Consider the following 21,696-nt stretch of genomic DNA (forward strand, 5'->3'; position numbering starts at 1 on the left):
TTCATAGCTTTTTATAATGTAATTGTTCTAATTCCTATCAAAGTTTGCGGTTACTGTATTTGAGAAACAAGTAAATAAGTACAGCAGGCATCAGGCAGGAACTTTCTGAACTGTGTCAAGGTTAATAATAAGTAAAATGTTATAAGTAGAGACAAGACAGCAACAGCTGTGCAACATTCTTGGAAGCAAGGATTTTGATAGCATGAAGTCAGACAGTGAGCTCAGTTTTTGCTGCTACTCTGGCTGGACAGAGAGACCCTGTCATAATTATAATACAACTACATTTCTCTTATAAAGTACTGTCTTACATTAAGAAAATATGATGTCTGCAGTTGGAAAATCAGGAGCAATGTTGGAAGAAGACCCAGATCAAACCTATGAGAATGTCCTGGCTGAGATTCAGTCTTTTGAGCTGCCCATTGAAGCTACTTTAAGGTAGGGCTCCTTTATGTGTTGCTGTTTCTTCTTTGGTGGTGATAAAGTAGTCTTATTCATGTCTTTTTATACTTTTCTCTATATCAATAAAAAATAATTTTGAGAAATGATTGCAATTCTATATATACCTAATATCAAAGTTTTATCCTTAGAGAAATGACGGTGAATAAATTATCCACATTGTTTGTATTATATTTGTTTCATGATTCATCACCACAAGGTTAAAAAATAGAAATGACTTTCAAGTGATCAAAAAGGGCTGCATGCCAATTCCAAATAGATATTCCATCTTATTTACATCAGGTTTCACTTGTTTTCTCTAAGATACTGCTTAGTGAAAAATACAGAGAACAATTAGTCGTATCACTGAAACTCATTTATATTTGAGTGGATGTGGGTGTGAATTGTAGGAAAAAAACACAGAATGCTTATTTCTGTTGTTGCTGCTCTCGCATATGTATTTTTTATTTCTACATGAGATTGAAAAATAGTTTCTTTGGTAAGATGGGGATTAATTTGCATAGTTCAAGGACAGAATTAAAATGAAAGACCATATATCTCTGTGTTAAATGCGCGGTTTAAAAAATTTAATTCTTTTTGACTGTCTGCTTGTATCTGACACTTATCAGCATGGGAACAGGACGGCAATCTCTGACTGTGATAGTGACAGTCAATAAATATTTGTTGACTAATATTTGTAGATTAAGTGAAAGGATTGTTTGTTTGTTTTTTTTTGGTGTTGTCTTTTTAGTCTCAGAAAGATCCAGGAGCAGATATGTTTAAATCTGAATTTAAATTTGATTTTGCATTAAATGTATCCTGAATCTTTCCAAAGGGCCTAGGGTAGGGTTGGGGGAATTGGAAGCTATTGGTATTTGTTGGTTGATTCTTGAATTATCCATATGTAGGTACAGTAGAAAAATAATTACAACTCCATTTATAACTTATACCTTCATGAGTTTTACCTTCATTTTATCTGAGCATCATGAACATCCATGAATAAGGGCAGGTGCTTTTTATCCTATTCAGCAGGTAGAAAAAACCAAAGCTTTTCATTAATGGGAGACTTGGTAACTTTTTCCAAGTGGAACATACTTTATGCTGTACCAGCACCTTCTAAAACTTGTGCATCTGCGCCAGGTCAGAAGTCTAGAGGGAAACACGAGAGGGGAATAAAGCCTGAAAAAGTGAAAGTGTTAGCTGTGATTGACTCTATGTGACCCCATGGACTGTAGCCCTCCAGGCTCCTCTGTCCATGGAATTCTCCAGGCAAGAATACTGGAGTAAGTAGCATTTCCCTTCTCCAGGGGATCTTCCAGATCCAGGGTTTGAACCCGGGTCTCTTGCATTGCAGGTGGACTCTTTACCATCTGAGCCACCAGGGAAGCCTGGACATGTGTTAATTACTGCTGCCTCTGCTGCCATTACTGCTTCAGAGCCCTTAGTCTTCAACCCCTGATCCTCTCTACATCTCTCCCCTGGTCTCTCAACCCTGGCCAATATCTACAGGCTTCATCCATCCTTGAAACTATCAGGTAGTCTTGCTCTGGTACTGGCCCTGACTTCTTGTTTTGGTTCTTGGATGTGTCCTACCTTCTGTTCTGAGGGTTAATGTCCTGGGTCTTGTACTAGGTCTCCTAAAGGAAAGAGTCGGTTTAGATCTGGCAGTCACAGCACTCTCCCATCATCACAAGAGCAGACACTGCACACATATTTTCTCCACGTGCTGCCTGTCAGCACCAGTGGACCTGGAATGCCCACTGTTAGCTTCACAAAGAGCTCTGACTCTGTATGACTACATGGACTGCAGCCCATCAGGCTTCTCTGTCCATGGAATTCTCCAGGTGAGAATACTGGAGTGGCTTGCCACTTCTGTAGGAGAGCTTTCCGACCCAGGGATCAAACCCATGTCTCTTGCACTGCAGGCGGGTTTTTACCATCTGAGCCTTGTGTACTGGGTCTTAGTTGTGGCGTGCGGGATCTTCAGTCTCTGTTGTGGCGTGCAGGATCTTTAGTTGCAGCGTGTGGGATCTAGTCCCTGACCAGAGGTCGAACCCGGGCCCCCTGCATTGGGAGCATGGAGTCTTAGCCACTGGACTGCCAGGGAAGTCCCCTAACAAACCTTTAATTGAGACAGTATTCACCAAAATTGCTTTTCCTAAACAATTGCTGTAATCATTGATGCGATGAAGACTTCTTGGGCTGGCATTTGCCTTTCAGCACTTCCCTATGGATGTTATTGATATTCCAACGTCACCTATTCTGGTCCATTCCTCTTATGTAGCATATCAGCTCATGTGGCCAAATATGAGGGTTGGAAAATAAAGACAGGACTTACATTTTGGCCAAACTGGAGTGTTTACTGTTTGATAATATGCCCTGAGATTTTCTTCCTTCTGGTTCTTATGGTTCCTTTTCTTTATTAAATTGCACTCTTACTTCTGTCTGCCAAAATCCAGCCCATCTTGCAAGGCACAGCTCAAATATTCTTTCTTCTGTGAAGCCTCTCTGATCCATCAACCACAGGTGAGTGCTTCATCCTTTGAAGCCCCAAAGAATTCAGGGCATTTATTCTGACTCATTTGGGTGCATGTAGGCTCACATGTATTTTGTGCTATAACCATTTTCAGGCTAAAGATTCCTGAGGGCACTATATCTATTTATATCTCAGTATCCTCTGCAGAAGCTTCTACCATACTTGACATACAGTAGCTAGACAAATATTTGTTGAACTAATTTGTATGAGTTTCTGAGATAATGATGGTCTTACAAGACAAAGGAAAAAAGGTAGTCCAGAGAGAAAGTCATCATTTCAGGGAATAAGAAAAGGCAGAAGTATTTGAATAGATTTGAATAGTTACAAGTTCTAAAGGCAGAGAGGGTGGAAAAGGAGTTTGGCTGAAGGGAGACTGACCAGTTTGGCTGGAGGGAGACTGACCTACTCTGAGGCCTTGTGGAGCGACAGTGAAGGCAAGGTTAGGACATTAAGAAGATGAGGCTGGGAATGCAGGGGAGAAACCCCGTACGTGGAAACTGAGGGAGAGAAAACACCCAAGAGCTCTCCTAGTTGTTCTTCCATGTCACAAAAGAAAGGCATTTTCCCGCAGACATTTTCTGTTGTAAAATCCCAAACTGTTAGTTAGCTTCATCTCCCTGCCCACCTTGTTTCTGAGGTCAGTGTTCAGATCAGGGTTAGATCAGGGTTTTCTCTAACAGGGTGAGCTCAGAGAGCTCAGGGACTCAAAACCCATAGCAGAGTCCTATTTAAAAATGGCTCCACAGCCCTTCCTGTCATCTCAGCCTCACCATCATCTGAGAGAATGAGTCTCCTCCGCTGAGGAGTCGTGAGCGAGTTGCTGAGGTTGGGACTCAAGTCATCCAGCATTGTCAGTGGCCATCGTCTCTTTCACCTGCCCAGACTTCCTTCCCCCTACCTCCTGATATCATACAAGGCTGCTCCAAGAGCAGGCTTCTCCCAGGTGGCCCATCCTGTCTCCTGCCTGACTTCCCCACTGGGCTTTTGGGTCAGCTCCTTTGGTCTTCTTTCTGTTTTGGTGGAAAAGTGGAAAAGGATCAGATGATCCTGAGATCCTGTGTTTGTTTCCATCTATGTGTGAAATGAGACCACTGCCTGCAGTATTAAGTTTAAAGGAGAGATAGTTTTAGGGGGAGCTGAGACATTATATTTTTCCATGGCTTATTTGTATTGCCAATGAAATACCCAATAAAGATATATCAGGCAGCTCTAATAATTGAATTGGTGGAGAAGCGGTATTTGATGTTAGACATGTGGACAGTGACTGAATTTCAAAGAAAAGAGAGAAGTGTAAAGAAAGATCTACTGCTAGTACCCTAGTTGTCCTAGCTTGGCTTTGCTTTGGGCATTCAAAATCTGGCTGACAGATTCTTGGTAGGCTGAAACTCATGAGCAGGTGGGGTCTGAAATTAGTTTTGCTGTCCTAATCCTTTTTGCCCTGGGCATCACTGTTTTTTTATCATGTTACCACCATATGGTAATTTCCACTAGATTTTCTCATTTGGTTTTATGATTTTTACTCCAATTCCTCTATTTGGCCTAAACATGCCCAGCTTCTTGCCAGCTGCTCCCTCTAGGGGCCGTTCCTGTCCCTGGTAGGCTTAATGGCTGTCTGGAGCCATGCTTTAAGAATTTATCAGACTAATACTTTGTTGGGCCTTATCCAGTATTACCAGCTGCCTTGAACAAGCACAGTTAATAGTTTTCAACTAGTATATCAATTCCAGTGCATTGGTAGTGGTTATATGAATCATCATGTTGAGGGTGGTTCTGGTGAAACTGTGCTGGTGGCTACGGTCTTAGGACAGCACAGTAGCAGGATGCTAACATATTGATGCTAGAGCTTCAAGCTGCCAAGCCTCCCTCGTGAGAATTGCGCCCCATGGATATCCTCTCACACCTGGATATAGCCTGGGCTCATGATGCTTCATGGGGTCCTTCAGGTCTGCTCTTAGCCTCCTAGAACAGGTCCTGAAATTGTAACATGTCTGAACCGATTTGAGTTCAGAAATGTTTGGCGAGAGCTGAGACTGAGATAAAGAGAGTGAAGAGAAGTGCAGTGTTAGTGGGAGGTAGAAAAAGAGGAGGTGTCCAAAGAAAGCCCTGCTGAGGGCTGGGAAAAATAGGAGGAAAAGGGAATTGTACATGATGACGTACCAGAAGAAATTTTTGCAATTGTTTTATGATAACATAATTGTTTTATACTTGTACTCACAGACTCTCTTGGGCTCTCTTCCAAAAGCTGAGCGTGGAGTTTTACCAGTTTAAGAGCAAACAGGATATTGTAGTTTCTTTGACTTTAATGTTTTTAAGAATGAAGATAACATGCTTTTAGGAAAGGAAACATTAAAGCAACAACCACAAAACACCAACAACCTAAACTGTAAACGCAATAAAATCTTAGGATGACATTCTAAAAAATATAACTGGTTATATTCAGCTGCAGAATTCGAGGATGCTCTTGCTGTTTTTATCTTCAGAAATGTAAGATTTCCACAAAATCTTATTTCATTAAATACATTGATTAATATCAAAGGTATAGCATGTATTAGTTGTTTGATTATGGCCTTAGTTTCTAAAACTACAAAATGGGGATTATAATAAAACCTATATCAAATGATTAATGTATATGAAGTGTTTAGCACAATACCAGCCTAGCACATTGTAAATGCTTGGTAAATGTTAGCAATTATTTATATTTAATTTACACTGGGATATATATTTCAGCATAATGTAATATATACTTAAGAGTGTTAAGGTAAATGAGCATTCATGACATTTTGAAATTCTGAGCAGGTGGGAAATACTGAATAATGTAAGTTTTATTTTGGTTGCAAATATTTAAGGGAGAGAGGTATCCCTTTTTCAAAATCCTATTTACTAAGGCTTATATTTGATGCTAATGTAATATCATGACCTCATCTAATGTCTTACGGGAGTGGGGTAGTGTACTGAATGTTGTGTTTATAAAATGGAATACAAAGAAATGGTTTAGGAATAACTGAGGGCCTAATTATGAATGAGGCCTGCTATGTCTGCAGCACCCCAGGAAAGCCTGGGGTTCCTGATGACGGTGGGCTATGTAGTTGCCAAATTTTCACTGAATACTTAAATGATTCTGTTAGCTGTTTGATCTTCAGGGAAACACTAGAGAGAAATTAAATTTTTTTTTTTTTTTGAGAACAAAGTATTCCAAGCAGGGAGACAGTTTCATTTATTTACAGTTAAATGAATGGGCTCTGGAGCCAGTTCAAATTTTGCCTCTATACTTATAGAAAGAACTATTAGAAGGCTTACACAAATTAGTCATTCAGTGTATTTAATGTAGCGGCTCATACATGAGCCATACAATGCTCAGTCCTTCATTCAGTAAATAAATATTTATGGAGCATCTCCAATGTGGCAGACAGTGGTCAAGGATGGTCAGTAGTCTTGTTGATACAGCAAATTCCCTGCTCTATCAGGGAATTCCCTGCTCCCAGGGAGCTGACATTTTAGTGAAGAGAGCTAAAAATAGATTAAAAACCAGTAATAAATTCTATGAAGAATAACAAATCAGGGTGAAGGATAGGGAGGTCCAGGGATGCTATTTTGAAAGCGACCAGGGAGTAAATATCAGCTGTTATTATCATTTCGTTACATTAGTTACATTTCTAAATCCTTTTTGCTGAGAGGAGAAACAGAAATAGGACAAGTGAGAGGAGAAGCAGAAAGGGCAACAGGCAATGAAGGAAAGCTAAATGAGGAAAGAGTGAGGAAAGGAGATGTTGCACTGAACAGGATAAGGAATAATAATTTTTAAAAAACACAGCAATGAGAAGGAAAGAGAAGAGAAAATAGTTCGTTTTATAAGCCAGTTCTGGGGGTTGTTGGGGAGAGATGAAAGAGAGAGAGAGTAGAATTCAAAGGAAATACTATTGCTCTTTAATTGCTCAGTGGACTTTAAAATGTTTAGCTTTGAGATGAGCAAGTTAATGGTGCTTTGTGGACATCATTCTGAGGGCAGGACTAGTAATATAATTTACAGGACCAATGCGAAATGAAGATGGAGTCCCCCTTGTCCAAAGGATGGTGATGGCAGAGTATTAGCCCAAGAGCAACTTCTTCAGCCCCACATGGATGAGCCAGTTCTGTCTGAAAGCTTAGCACAGAACCTGGCACACAGCAAGCTTTGCATAAAAGCAGCTGTTGAATGAAGACAACCTGGGGCTAATTACTTTTGAACTTCTTTGAGGACCAGCCCATATTTCATAAAAACTGATTTTATTTGGCTTCAATTTCAGGTTTCCTTCTATTGTTCTCCCCTATGGGATATGGAACGGATTCCTGGACACAGTTTTTCAGCAGGAAGGAATCCTCCCAGACCTGGCAGGGCTTTGTTCACATTCTCTTGCACTTACAGACTGTGGCCACTTGGGGTCACTGTACCAAGGTAGAAGCTAGAGGAACGCAGTTGTCAAGGCATTCTCCAAAGAGTGGCTAAAAGGGAAGGCTTAATTGATTAGAGCCGATAAAGACTACCCTGTGTTCTGCATTTTGATAAAGTTCTGCAGTTATGTAGCAAAGGCTCTTAAAGTCTTTAAGAAACATCTCAATGATAATAGCAAATTCTCAAGAGGTTAAAGATCAGGAAGTCTGATATAGGGTTCCTAGGAATGAGGAAGGGACTCTCTGTGGAGATATACCCTACCTCATGAAACATGCTTTTACAACAATATAACATGAGAAGTATTATTTGCATGTGGATTATTCATTTAACAAATAGTAACTGGGCTGGTGGTGAACAATACAGACATTGTCCCTGTGCCTGGAAATGAAGACAGACTCAACGATTTGTTTGCCACCATGATGTGTGTCTCAGGAGATGAGCATCGTTTCCAAGGACAACAAAGAGGCACTTGACTTAGAAGCAAGATCCAGAGGGCTCGCTAAAGTAGATCCAGAGCCAAGACTCTAACCTAAAGACAAGGTCCTGGCTCCCTCTCCACAATAAGAACAACTTTCAGACAGTTTCTACCAATCAAGCATTCAGAGAAAAAATGCAGTTCAGGTTCAGAGAGCTCTGAATACAAAATTAGGCTATTTTGTTAATGATTAGAGAAAAAGGAACGTTATTGTGTCTGTTTTTTATTTTTATTTTACCAAAGAGGAAGCTAAATTCTGGGCTTTTTTTGTTGAATAACAAATGTCAGATAATCCTCGCCTCCAATGCTTCATGTTGAATGAGCTCTGGACTAAACATTATACATATATTATCTTCTTTAATATAATAGATGGTGAAAGAAAGAAAGTGAAGTTGCTCAGTCGTGTCCGACTCTTTGCGACCCCATGGGCTGTAGCCTACCAGGCTCCTCTGTCCATGGGATTTTCCAGGCGATAGTACTGGAGTGGATTGCCTAATAAATGGTAAAGGATATATTATATTATGCTTTGGTAAAGAATCTGCCTGCCAATGCAGGAGATGCGGGAAATGTGGGTTTGATCTCTAGGTTGCAAAGCTTCCCTGGAGGAGGAAATGGCAACCTACTCCAATATTCTTGCCTGGAGAATCCCATGGACAGGGAAGCCTGGTGGGCTATAGTCCATGGGGTCACAAGGAATTGGATGCAACTGAGCGACTAAGCACACAGGAGCACATCTTCTTTAATTCCCACACCACTTGGTAAGCTAGGGACTTTTATTGCTTCCAATTCACATTTAAAGAAACTGAAGCAAAGACAAGTTAAGTCCTTTTACAGAGAGTCCCACATTTAGTAAGATATGAATTGGAATTTGAACCCATTTAAATGCCAGACCAGGGCAGCAACTTTCTATAGCCTCCTTCTGAGGGAGGGGCTTTCCCAAGGTTGGTTATTAGTCTGTAGACAAGTGGCTCAGAGTATAAGCTCTTAGTGACTAAGATTTTGTTTACAGATGAAACCCTTACTTTGCTGATTAGTTTCCTGCTGGACACAGAGTACATCTCCTGCTCTGTCAGTCCTCCTGGTATTTTTTCCCTCCCAGGAGTCCTGAAGAGAAATTTTGGGTGGATTTCTGGAAATCAATATCCACTGCTCCCCAACTAACTCACCAAACATGTGCAATCTTCCAGTGTGCCCTACTATCCCCAGCCTCCTCAGACCAGACTGACAGTCCTTGGGTAAAACAATATCAGAACAGTTTTCATATCTGACTTTTTTATTAACAGGAAAAGCAAGAACAGCTTATTAACTCCATCTTCTCTAACTCACTAGCTGTGTGGCCTTGGCCAAGCGACTTAATCTCTTTAAGTCTCAGTTTCTCCAAATTAAATTGGAAATAGCAAGAGTACCCCAAAGGCTGAAATTAGATTTTAGTAAAATTAGTACTAACTTAATTACCAATAAAATTATGAATTCAATTAGTAAGGGTCAAATTAGATAATATAAAAAGTTTAGAAAATAGTGCTCAGTAAATAGCTATTAAGATTATTTTGGTTTATAGCTGAAATTCTTTATTTTGGAGACTTTTAGAAATGTAGCACTTTATTTTTAAAAATATTTATTTGGCTGTATCAGGTCTTAGCTGTGGTGTGTGGGCTCTTTGTGGTATCATGCAGAGTCTTCCATTGCGTGGACTCTCCAGTTGTGACATCAGGGCTTAGTAGTTGCCATGTGCAGACTTAGTTGCTCTGTAGCATATGGAATCTTAGTTCCCTGATCAAACTCACACCCCCTGCGCTGGAAGGCAGATTCTTATCCACTGACTGGACCACCAGAGAAGTCCCTAGATATGTAGCACTTTAGGCCTTTTTTCACATTAAAGTGCATGTTATATCTACGTCCATAATTAAAATTTACACAGTGAGCTGTTTAGGACATTAAACTTTAAATTCTTACCAAAAAACTTCAAGTACTAACGGATCTACCAGAAGTCACAGAGGGAACCAGCTGGAGCTGTTTTAGAAGACGTGGTAAATGAACTTCCTTCCATCTTAACTTGAATTAAGGGGAAGAGACTGCTACTTAATGCTGAGGTAATCCCTATGGGCAGGTGTTGAAACAGGTCAGGAGTGAGGAGTATGTACGGTTGGCTTCCCAGGGCAAGGGTATTTACAGCTGGGTTTGGATAGATTGCATCAGGGTTGGAGAAGAGAAGAGGGAAAGGTCTGGATAATGAACACTGGAAAGAAATGCCCCATTAGAAGCTGATCGCCAAGTAAGAAGCTGGCTTCTGTCATGTGTCCTTCTCTCCTCACCGTGCTTTACTCTTTAGAGCAATGAATTCTGGTCCTGCTGATCATCTAAGATAGCCTGCCTTTTCCTGCAGAGAGAACTGGCTCTCTGTTCTTTTTGTAGGACATCATAAAATTTGTCCTCAGATCTTATGTTTGGTTTCAGGTTCAGTTTTCAAAAGGTTTATTTTTCCCTCTCAAGAGCTGAACCTGCATCTCAGATGTGCTAACACCGGGTGGTGGTGCCTCAGCAATTGAAGACTCAGTCTACCAAGAAAAAAATTTGTTTTTCTTACTACTCAATAAAAAGCAACTGGGGGAAGGGCCAAAATGCTGGGGTCTGGGTACAGGGATTTGACTTGACCCAAGAGTAAAATTTTAAATAACCAGAGGAATGGGTGAAGTTTATATGTATATATAAACTATATACCCTCTAACAAAAGCCTGTAAGTATCGTTTCTTGCGGTGAAACTCTGATGGTGAACCTCAGGGAATTTGAGGTAACCTTTTCTGTTTATGTTTCAGATTTCTATAAAGGCAACTGAATATACCACATTATAAGATGTGATATTTATTGTCAACTATATAAAGATCAAGTTTGAAGAAACTAACTTTTTACAATTTGATATTGTTCTAATTTCCGATTGTTACCAATAATGGATCAATTCAACTCTGGCCGTATGCTCAGATCTGTTTAGAACCCCTTTCTAAGTCATCCTGAGCTCTTTTCAGTGGCTTCAGAACTTCAGCATTGTCTGGTTTTAAGACCCCTCCAGCTTTCTCTCAGCCACGTGCAGAACTCTAGGAGGAACTATAAGAAATTGGAAAGCTAAAACGAAAGGGGGACAACTCTGAACTTAAGGACCTTAACATGATATGAAAGTGCGGGTGGACTTGGGAAGAGATTTTTATTTCTGTATGTTTTCACAGCTTGAGGAAGTGAGATTTCCCAGGGAAGATCTGGGTTCTCTTGTACTATGAAGACAGTGGAGACAGGGACTTCCCTGGTAGCCCAGTGGTTAAGAGACTCTGCAGGGATGTCGGTTAGATCTCTGATTAGGGAACTAAGATCCTACAGGCCGCCCAGTATGGTAAAAAAAAAAAAAAAAAAAAGAGAGAGACAGTGGAAACAGGCTTGTGATAGGGTTTCTTGGTAGAACAGACACGTGGATGTAGCAGAGCTTTCTTGGTCTTTCTTTTTAGCCTGCACTGAAGTCAGCCATGGGTTTTTGTCCTGTGAGTGGCAACTGTACAAAAACAAACAAAATTCAAATTATAAGAAAGAACTAATCAAAAAAAGTGCTCACTATTAAAACAGTTGTTGGTAGAGTGGGTAAATGGGCTAACTTAAACCTAGAGTCAGTGAGAAGGTTTTGTGATTCCTTCTTGTTGCTGTTGCTTAGTAGCTAAGTTGTGCGGGGTCCAGCCCCGGTGGATCCAGGGAATTCTAAGCAGGGATGGAGTCAGTGAGGAAAAACCATTTATTTGGAAATATAAAGAGAGATTAGGGAAGAATAGTGTAGTCGGAAAATTAGTGGAGAAAAGAGGCTGAATAACTTGATTTATGTGGAAAACCAATAAAGTTCCAAGACAAGGAACTTGCACCATCTACGTAGGCCACTGGTGCCCACTTGAATAGTGGAGGGTGCCCCGCCTTGGGCTCCCTCTCTCGTGGGTCTTAGAAGCCAGGGCAAATAAGTAGACATGGAGAGCCTCTGTGCTCCAGATGGCAATTCAGCCGGAAAAGGGAGAAAAGAATGACATGGGGGAGCCAAGCATCAGTGCCAGACCCACAACTTTATTTTCAAAAGCAGCTTATATACCCCAAGTTGTACATAAAGAAATAATGGAATATGCAGAGTTATGCAGGGGCAGCAGTCCTGACCCTTATTGAGACCAGGCTTTCTTTTTGCATACCTTCCCATATACAAAAGGTCCCAGATGGTTTTACATCATCTTCTGGCCAGGGGCCTGTTAACATTTTTATGGCTCTTTTCCTAGATAAATGTCTATCAACCAGAAAACTCTTTTGGCCTTGAAGTATTTTTTCTTTAATCTGCATCACCCTCAAAGTACTAAAGAAAGTTATATTCCTGTAGAACAAAGGTGCAGTGGGTTATAACCAAGGAAGTACTTAAAGATCTAATGTTGCTAATGCCATGACTACTACCTGTTTTTTCTACATACCAACTATATCAACAAATAAAAGATATGAAAATTTGGCAGCAAGTATTGGCTCAACAAATGAAACCCTTAATCAGTCCTGTTCTAATGATTTTGACTCCTTGGAAGCCCCTACATTCCTAGGATGTTTTAAGCTTCCTGTGCCTCTCGCTGTCGGAAGGCCGCAAACAATCACATGCGCAGCTGTAAGAGTCCTGCAGGCAGGCTAGGAAGCCATCAGAGGGGTTTTTGGATTGAAGCACTTGTATTATGCCCAGGAGACTTAGAATCTAAAAGCTCTAAATTAACTTTTTCCAGAAAAAGGTGTTGGGGGGACAGCCCCCTATTAATGTCAGAAAAGTAGGTGAAAAGCACAATGTAGTAAGGCAGGCAGACTCTGGTTTTGGGGCAGATGCACGAGCAGATCCAGCGAGGCTCCCTTAAGGCCCAACTCGCCTTTGCCTGTCAGGCCCCTTAACCTCATGACCTTTGCCATGGGCGGGACTCCTCGTGCTGGCTCCCAGCAAAGTTGTATCTGGCTCTTTTGTGACACCCATGGACTATAGCCCACCAGGTCCCTCTGTCCCTGGAATTCTCTAGGCAAGGACACTGGAGTGGGTAGCCATTTCTGTTTCCAGGGGATCTTCCTGACCCAGGGATCAAACCTGCATCTCCTGTATTGACAGGTGGAGTCTTTACCCCTGAGCCACCTGATTCCTTAGGGAAATCTTTACGAAGGAGATTAAATTTGAATTGAAATTTCCAAGGAGGACAGAACTTTCAGATTAATAGGAAGAAGGACATTTTTATATGTTAGTAAAGTTTATTGGGACCTTACTAAGAGGTAGGCAGAATAATAGTTCCCCCTAAATGTCCACAATCTAGTCCTTGGAATCTGTAAATGTATTACCTTACATGACAAAAGGGATATTGCAGGTATGACTAATGTTAAGACCTTGAGATAGAAGATTGTCCAGAATTATAGTTGTGTCGAACCTAATGCCATGGGTCCTTAAAAGCAGAAAATCTTTTCTGGCCTAGGTCAGAGTCAGAGGGAAATATGACTATAGAAAAATGGTCAGAGAGATGCAAAATTTCTGACTTGAAAGACTGAGGAAGGGGGCTATGAGCCAAAGAATGTGGGTGGCCTCTGGAAGCTGAAATACATAAGCAAATAAATTCTCCCCCAGTGCCTCTGGAAAGTGTGGCTTCATCCCAGCCACAGCAACTTGGGGGCACTTGGGTTCAAGGACTTTGGCATGAAATCACTCACTTCACTGGGTCTCTCTTGTATCTTTGTCATAAAATGTCTTCGTTTTACGTCATTTACTTTTTCTGGCGCTTATAATTTATTCCAAGTAGACTGGCCTCTGTGAACTTCCCGTGGGCAGGAACAGGAATCCACTCAGAGCGGTCGTCCTTTTTCGCCAGCTGGGTTCTTCTTGGTTCATTCCTAAAACAAATCTTACTCCCACACACCATTTTGCTTTTCTTGAGTTTTCGTTTCTCTGAATCTCCACCACCCATGCCTCCTCGTTAAACATTCCCGTAGCCTTTATTGTCGACCTCCCTCATTACCAAAGAATCCCAAGTGCTAGCACAGGGTCTGCACACAGAATACAGGGATCTATGCTTTTAAAGCAGGGTCAAGTACTACACAGCAACTAGGGGCCAGTGCCGGGCGAGAGTTGGAGGTGACCCGTTTCCACTCCGCACAGCACCCGGCAGCACCTGGGCCTCCCTCAGGTGTGGGGACAGGGACCCGGTCGCGCGCCCGTGCGCGGCCTTCCACGCGCCCCAACGCCGCCCGCCCCGCCCCTTTCCCCGCTCGCCCCGCCCCTTTCCCCGCCTCCTCGCGCTCGCGCCACAGGTTGCTCGCCCCCGCGGTCCGCGCGGCGCCGCGCCTCGCCGGCTCCTCAGCTTCCAGCCAAGATGGCGGAGATCGGCGAAGGTCCGGGCACCGTCCCAGAGCACGAGCGGATCTTGCAGGAGATCCAGAGCACAGACACCGCCTGCGTGGGGCCCACCCTCCGGTAAAGCTCTCATCCTCTCGGGATCTCTGGCTGCCCCCTTCGGCCGCTCGTCAGGAAGCGGGCGGGTTTTCCGCCGTCGGCCGCGCGCGAAGCGGCCCGACAGGTGGTGCGCGAGGAGGCGGGCGGCCGGGCGGGGGCCGAGGCGCGGCAGGCCAGGACCTGAGCCGGGACCGGGGCGGGGCGGCACGGGCGACTGCACCTGTCCGCGCGGCCCCCCTCCGCCGCGGGAGCTGTCACTGCGCAGCTGGAGGGTGTGGCTGCCACGGCGCCTATGACCCCGGGAGTCGAGGCACCGCCCCGTTTTCGACGCCCCGCCCCGCCCTGCCCCGGCCCGGGCCTGGGGTCTCGAGAACGCGCTTGGGGTTTCCTGGCTCGCGCAGCGCTCCGGGGCTGAGGGCGGCTCCGCCTCGGGCGTGCCCGGGACGAAGGTGAACGCCGGCAGACGGCGGGACAGAGGTGCCGACTCGCGCGCAGGTGGAAGCGCTGACGCGCTGGGCGGCTGAGGGCGTGGGAGAATTGAAATTGAGCGGGAGTCGCCGGCACCATTCTCTATACTCCCGCGCCGCCCGAGTGGGCGAGGAGGGAGCGTGGGCGGGAGGGGAGGAGCCGACGCTCAGGAACGCGCTGATGTGACTGATCGCGACCGTGCGCTCGCCCGGCAAGCCTCTCTGGAGTCTGGGAAGCTTTTATTTGTTCGCGAATGTTTAATTTTGCATGCATTTCCCCGTTTATTTTTTAAAAGAATCTCCGTCGTTTAAAAATAGTACAAGAACAATGACTATTCCAGACTGTCTATTGCCCTAGTAAACCCAGGCACTCTAATGATCCATTAGAGTGTTAGCCACTTTCTTCAAGAATGAGTGGCCTTTAAATATAAGGCTTCATTTTTCGGTGTGATGATAATGAAATTATTATTCACTTAGGGAACTTGGGACTCACTGTGCTTTTGTCGTTATGTGGACCTGTGGTTGTAGTACAAAGTGAAACCAGTTGTGATGTAAATCCACCTTGCCCTTGAGACTACAAAGAACTGGATTCTTGGTTTACACTAGTCTTAGCACTGATGAAGTGTGCGGTCGTGGGCAAAAAACATTTATCTTCTCTGGACCTCGATTTTTAAATTTGTAGACAGGGGAGGGGTACGTGTTTAGATACCCAGAAAGCCCAGGAATTTAGAGACCTTGCCTATTTGTTCACTCCTGTATGCCTAAGAATGTGGTAGGCACATGATACAGTTTTGTCACATGAAGGTCCCTCTGTGGTATAAATATGATTAGTTCATTTCCTTAATTTTTCAGTATAACACTTTTCATAAAACTGCATTTGCTAATGAAAGTTGAGCTCATACATTTAAAGGAAGCTTTGTTTTCCTCACTGCATGGTGAAACTGAAAGTATAGTGTGTGGTATAGTTATTACAACAGTCCATTTTTGAAAATAGTATTGATTAGGAAGGAGGTGCTTCTTCTTGAGAAAATGTACTGGGGGGATCATTGAAAGCAGGTGAAATTAACTTAGAAGAAAAATGTTAGCTACAGCTGACTTGAACAATATGGATTTGAACTGTGTGAATTCACTTATACCTGTAATTTTTTAATAGTAAATACAGTGGTAAGGAATCTGCCTGCCAGTGCAGGAGACGCAAGAGACTCAGGTTGAGGAAGATCCTGGGTCTAAATTATCCCCGAGAAGGAAATGACAGCACATTCCAGTATTCTTGCTTGGGAAATCCCATGGACAGAGGAACCTGGTGGGCTACAGTCTATGGGATCCCAAAAGGGCCAGACACAATTTAGTGACTAAACAGCAACAACTGTGGGAACTTCTGTACTCTCACTGCTGGGGGAGGAGTTGGGGGCCTGGTTGACCCCTGGTGGGGGGAACTAAGATCCAGAAAGTCTGGTGGCTCGGCCAAATAGAAAAAATACATACCTATTTTTGTGATACTACACGATCCGCAGTTGGTTGCGTCTGGGAATGCCGAACCTGGGGTATAGAAGAACCCATTGTATGGACAATAAGTTATATGTGGATTTTTCACCGCATGAAAGGTTCTCGGCCCTGATCCCCTCATTGTTTCAGGGTCAACTGTACACTGAGATTTTTGTAACAAATAGAATATATGTATTGGTGGTGTTATCATTCTGTTTTGCTGGTGACATTTGTATCGCCTACTCACTTTGTTGAAACCCACACTCTTTTCTTTAGTGAACTACACTGACTCATACTTAATCTATATATACACTTGTCATCTCTCATTTGCAAGCAGGCCCTGCACACACACATGGAAGGCACTGCTAGCATTCCTTTCTCTTGAACAGAGATTAAGCCAATGCTGTTTTATTCCTGAGGTTTCACTGAGTGAAATGCTAACACTAAAATTTAAAAAAAAAACAACAAAACTTATTATGGGAAAATTTAAATGTCTCAAGAAGGTTAAAAAAAAAAAAAGTAGGGAATTCCCTGGTGGTCTGGTGGTTAGGACTGTGTGCTTTCACTGCTGGGCCGGGTTCAGTCCCTGGTCAGGGAACTTAGACCCCGCACGCCTCTAAGTGCAGCCAAAAATAAAAATAAAAGTAAAAAATAAAGATTAAAAAGACTGACCATATGATGTGTTGGTGAAGTTGTGAAATAACTCACGCTCTGTGTATACTGCAGTGGGAATTTCATAGATGCTGTTTTTCAGGTTGAGATTATTCCCTTCTAGTTTGTCAAGTGTTTTTACTATGAAGGAGTGTTGAATTTTTCGGATGCTTTTTCTGCATCTGTTGAGATGATCATGTGGATTTTGTCCCTTATCATATCACAATGGTGTTTAATATTGATTTTCAGATATAAATCACCTTGCATTTTTGGAATTAATCCCACTTGGTCATAGTGTGTAATCATTTTTTATATGTTCAGTCGCTCCATTGTGCCCGGTTCTTTGCGACCCCATGAATCGCAGCACGCCAGGCCTCCCTGTCCATCACCAACTCCCGGAGTTCACTCAAACTCGCGTCCATCGAGTCGGTGATGCCATCCAGCCATCTCATCCTCTGTTGTCACCCTTTCCTCCTGCCCCCAACCCCTCCCAGCATCAGAGTCTTTTCCAGTGAGGCAACTCTTCTCCTGAGGTGGCCAAAGTATTGGAGTTTCAGCTTTAGCATCAGTCCTTCCAATGAACACTTAGGACTGATTGCCTTCAGAATGGACTGGTTGGATCTCCTTGCAGTCCAAGGGACTCTCAAGAGTCTTCTCAGATTCTATTTGTTAGTATCTTGTTTAGGATTTTTGCATGTATATTCATAAGAGCTATTTGTCTTTTGTTTTCTGGTGATGTCTTTGGTTTTGGTATGAGAGCAATACCTTATTATTGGTTAGTGTTCCTCAGTTGAGATGAATGTGTTTTTATTTCTCCCTTTATATATGCGCTGTAACATATTTATGCATATATGTGTGTAATGCTGAATCACTCTTACATTCCTGTAATAAATCCCATATGGTCACAGAGTATAATCTTTTTAACATGTTGGATTCAGCTTGCTAATATTTTATTGAGTGTTTTTACATCTGTATTCACAGGGGATATTGGTACCTAGTTTTCTTTTTTTGTGATGTCTTCAGCTGGCTTTGATATCAGAATAAAGCTGGCCTAATAGAATGAGTGAGGAGTGTCCCTACTCTCCTGCTCTTTGGAAGACTTCGTGTAGGAATAGTGTTAATTTTTCTTTAAATAGATGGTAGAATTTGTCACTAAAACCCTCTAGCTTTTCTTTCTTGGAAGGTTTCTGATTATTGATCAGTCTCTTGTTATAACAAGTCTGTTTTGATTTTCTGTTCTTACTGCATCAGTTTTGGTAGCTTGTGTCATTTTAGAAATTTGTACATTTTGTCTAGGTTATCAGGTTGTTCGTATAAAATGGTTCATGTGTGTGTGTGTGCTCAGTCTGACTCTTCTGTGACCCCATGGACTGTAGCCCACCAGTCTCCTCTGTCCATGGGATTTCCCAAGCAAGAATACTGAAGTGGGTTGCCATTTCCTTCTCCAGGAGATCTTCCTGACTCAGGGGTCAAATCCACATTTCTTGCTTGCCAGGCAGATTCTTTAACACTGAGCCACCTGGGAATCACAGAACTGTTCATAGCATTCCCTTATAACCTTTTTTATTTCTGTAAGACTGGTGGTACTGACTTTTCTTTTACTCTTTTCTATTTATTTCTTTGGCTGTGAGAGACTTAGTTGTGGCATACGGAATCTAGTTCCCTGACTAGGGATTGAACCTGGGCCTCTTGCTTTGGGAATCGGAGTCTTAACCACTGGACCATCAGGAAAGTCCCTCTTTTACTCTTGATTTTAGTAATTTGTGTCTCTCTTTTTCTTAGTCAGTCCAGCTAAAAGTTTGTCAGTTTTATCAACTTTAACATCATCTCATAAGTTTTGGTATTGTGTGTTTTCATTTTTATTCTTTTCAAAGTATTTTTAAAATTTTCTTTGTGATTTGTTCTTTGAGTCATTGGTTACTTAGAAATACATTGTTAAATTTCAACACATTTGTGAATTTCTCAAATGCCTTTCTGTTACTAATGCATAATTTCATTGTATTTGGTCAGAGATCATATTTTGTATGATTTCAGTCCTTTTAAATTCACTTAGGCTTGTTTTACAGCCTAACATGTGGTCTGTCCTGGAAAATGTTACCTGTTCACTTCAGAAGAGTGTGTATGCTGATGTTACTGGGTGGAAGATGCTATAGGCGTCTCTCAGGTCTCATTAGGTTATAGTTGTTCGGGTCTTCTACTTCCCTTTTGATCTTTTACTTGTTGTTCTGTCCATTATTGGGCAATGGGTAGCTTTTGCTTCATGTATTTGGGGCTCTGTTTTTAGGTGCGTGTGTTTGCTCGGTGTGTCTGACTCTTTGTGTTCCTTTGGCTCCTCTGTCCATGGGGATTTTCACACAAGAATATTGGAGTAAGTTGCCATTTCCTTCCTCAGGGGAACTCCCTTCCCAGGGATCATACCTGCATCTCTCGACTCTCCTGCATTGCAGGTAGATTCTTTACTGCTGAGGCATTGCTAAGTCACTTCAGTCGTGTCTGACTCTGTGCTGAGGCATTGGGGAAGCCCGTAAAGGCGTATTTGTTGTTGTTGTTCAGTCGCTCAGTTGTGTCTGATGCTTCGTGACCCCGTGGACTGCAGCATGCCAGGCTTCCCTGTCCTTCACCATCTCCCTGAGTTTGCTCAAACTCGTATCCATTGAGTCAGTGATACCATCCAACCATCTCGTCCTCTGTTGCCTCCTTCTCCTCCTGCCCTCAGTCTTTCCCAGCACCAGGGTCTTTTCCAATGAGTCAGTTCTTCGCATCAGGTGGCCAAAGTATTGGATCTTCAGCTTCAGCATCAGTCCTTCCAATGAATATTCAGGGTTGGTTTCCTTCAGGATTGACTGGTTTGATCTCCTTGCAGTCCAGGGGACTCACAAGGGTCTTCTTCAACACCACAGTTCAAAGGCATCAATTCTTCAGTGCTCAGCCTTCTTTATGGTCCAGCTGTCACATCCATGCATGACTACTGGAAAAACCATAGCCTTGACTAGACAGACCTTTGTTGACAAAGTAATGTCTCTGCTTTTTAATATGCTGTCTAGGTTTGTCATAACTTTTCTTTCAAGGAGAAAGTGTCTTAATTTCGTGGCTGCAGTCACCATTCAGAGTGATTTTGGAGCCCAAGAAAATAAAGTGTGTCACTGTTTCCATTATTTCCCCATCTATTTGCCATGTAGTGATGGGACTGGATGCCATGATCTTGGTTTTTTTAATGTTTAGTTTTAAGCCAATTTTTTCACTCCCCTCTTTCGTCAAGAGGCTCTTTAGCTCCTCTTCACTTTCTGCCATGGGTTGGTGTCATCTGCATATCTGAGGGTATTGATATTTCTCCTGGCAATCTTGATTCAGCTTGTGCTTCATCCAGCCTGGCATTTCACATGATGAATTCTGCATATAAGTTAAATAAGCAGGGTGACAATATACACTCTTGATGTACTCTTTTCCCAGCTTGGAACCAGTCCATTGTTCCATTTCTGGTTCTAATTGTTACTTCTGGACCTGCATACAGGTTACTCAGGAGGCAGGTAAGGTGGTCTAGTATTCCCATCTTTTAAGAATTTTATACAGTTTGTTGTGACTCACACAGTCAGAGGATTTAGTGTAGTCAGTGAAGTAGAAGTAGGTGTTTTCTGGAATTCCCTTGCTTTTTCTTGTTTTTTAAAATTTTTTTTTATTTTTTCATTTTTGCTTTTTCTATTATCCAGTGGATGTTGGCAATTTGATCTCTGGTTCCTCTGCCTTTTCTAAATCCAGCGTGAACATCTAGAAGTTCTTTGTTCACGTACTGTTAAAGTCTAGCTTGGAGAATTTTGAGCATTACTTGCTAGCATGTGAAGTGAGTGCAATTGTGTAGTGGTTTGAGCATTCTTTGGCATTGCCTTTCTTTGGGATTGGAATGAAAACAGACCTTTTCCAGTCCTGTGGCCATTGCTGAGTTTTCCAAATTTGCTGGCATATTGAGTGCATCACTTTCACAGCATCATCTTTTAGGATTTGAAATGGCTCAGCTGGAATTCCATCATCTCCGCTAGCTTTGTTCATAGTGATACTTGGTATATATTTTCGATTGATTGACTCTTTTACATTATAAAATGTTCCTCTTTATCTCTAGACTTATTTTATTTTTTAATTGCTTTTCAGTGTCTGTATTGAATTTGTTACAGTGTTGCTTCCGTTTTTTTTATGTTTTGTTTTTTTGGCCCTGAGGCATGTGGGATCTTAGCCACCTGACCAGGGATGGAGCCCTCACCCCCTGCATTGGAAGGTGAAGTCTTAACCACTGGACAGCCGGGAAAGTCTTCTAGACTTATTTTTAAGTTTGTTTTGTCTGATATTAGTAAAGCTACTCTAGCTTTCTTTTGGTTGCTCTTTGTATGGTATATCTCTTTTTATCTTTTTACTTTCAACCTTTTTTATCCTTGAATCCAAAATGTATCTCCTGTAGATAGCATATTGTTGGAGCATGTTGTTTATCCAGTTTCATAACCTGACTTTTTAAAAATATAACTTTATTTATTTTATTAGTTTTGACTGCTGGATCTTTGTTGCTCCACAGGCTTTTCTCTAGTTGTGGCAAGTGAGGGCTCCTCTCTGGTTGGAGGTGTGCAGGCTTCTCACTGTGAGGGCTTCTCTTGTTGCAGGGCACAGGCTCTAGGGTGTGTGTGGGCTCAGTAGTTGCAGTTCCTGGGCTCTAGAGCCCAGGCTCAGTGGTTGTGGTACATGGGCACAGTTGCTCCACAGCAAGTAGGATCT

At 42.4% G+C, this 21,696-nt stretch overlaps 1 protein-coding gene across 11 annotated transcripts in view; it reads left to right on the forward strand.

Annotated features, from left to right (window-relative positions):
* Positions 1 to 223: 223 nt before the first annotated feature.
* Positions 224 to 21,696, forward strand: part of EXOC6 (exocyst complex component 6) — a 190,444-nt gene continuing 168,971 nt past the window's right edge. For 4 of the 11 annotated variants that reach the window (XM_027960386.2, XM_027960387.2, XM_060405016.1 and 1 more), the window contains exon 1: positions 14,234 to 14,359. In XM_027960386.2, the coding sequence (XP_027816187.1) occupies positions 14,259 to 14,359 (101 nt within the window). In that variant the 5' untranslated portion in view covers positions 14,234 to 14,258. Of the gene's footprint in view, positions 436 to 14,233; positions 14,360 to 14,728; positions 14,834 to 21,696 lie in introns of those variants that run through there. The other 7 variants (XM_060405010.1, XM_060405012.1, XM_060405015.1 and 4 more) reach the window with 3 other exon arrangements.

Source organism: Ovis aries, chromosome 22 (genome assembly GCF_016772045.2).
Source record: "Ovis aries strain OAR_USU_Benz2616 breed Rambouillet chromosome 22, ARS-UI_Ramb_v3.0, whole genome shotgun sequence".
Classification (NCBI taxonomy): Eukaryota; Metazoa; Chordata; class Mammalia; order Artiodactyla; family Bovidae; genus Ovis; species Ovis aries.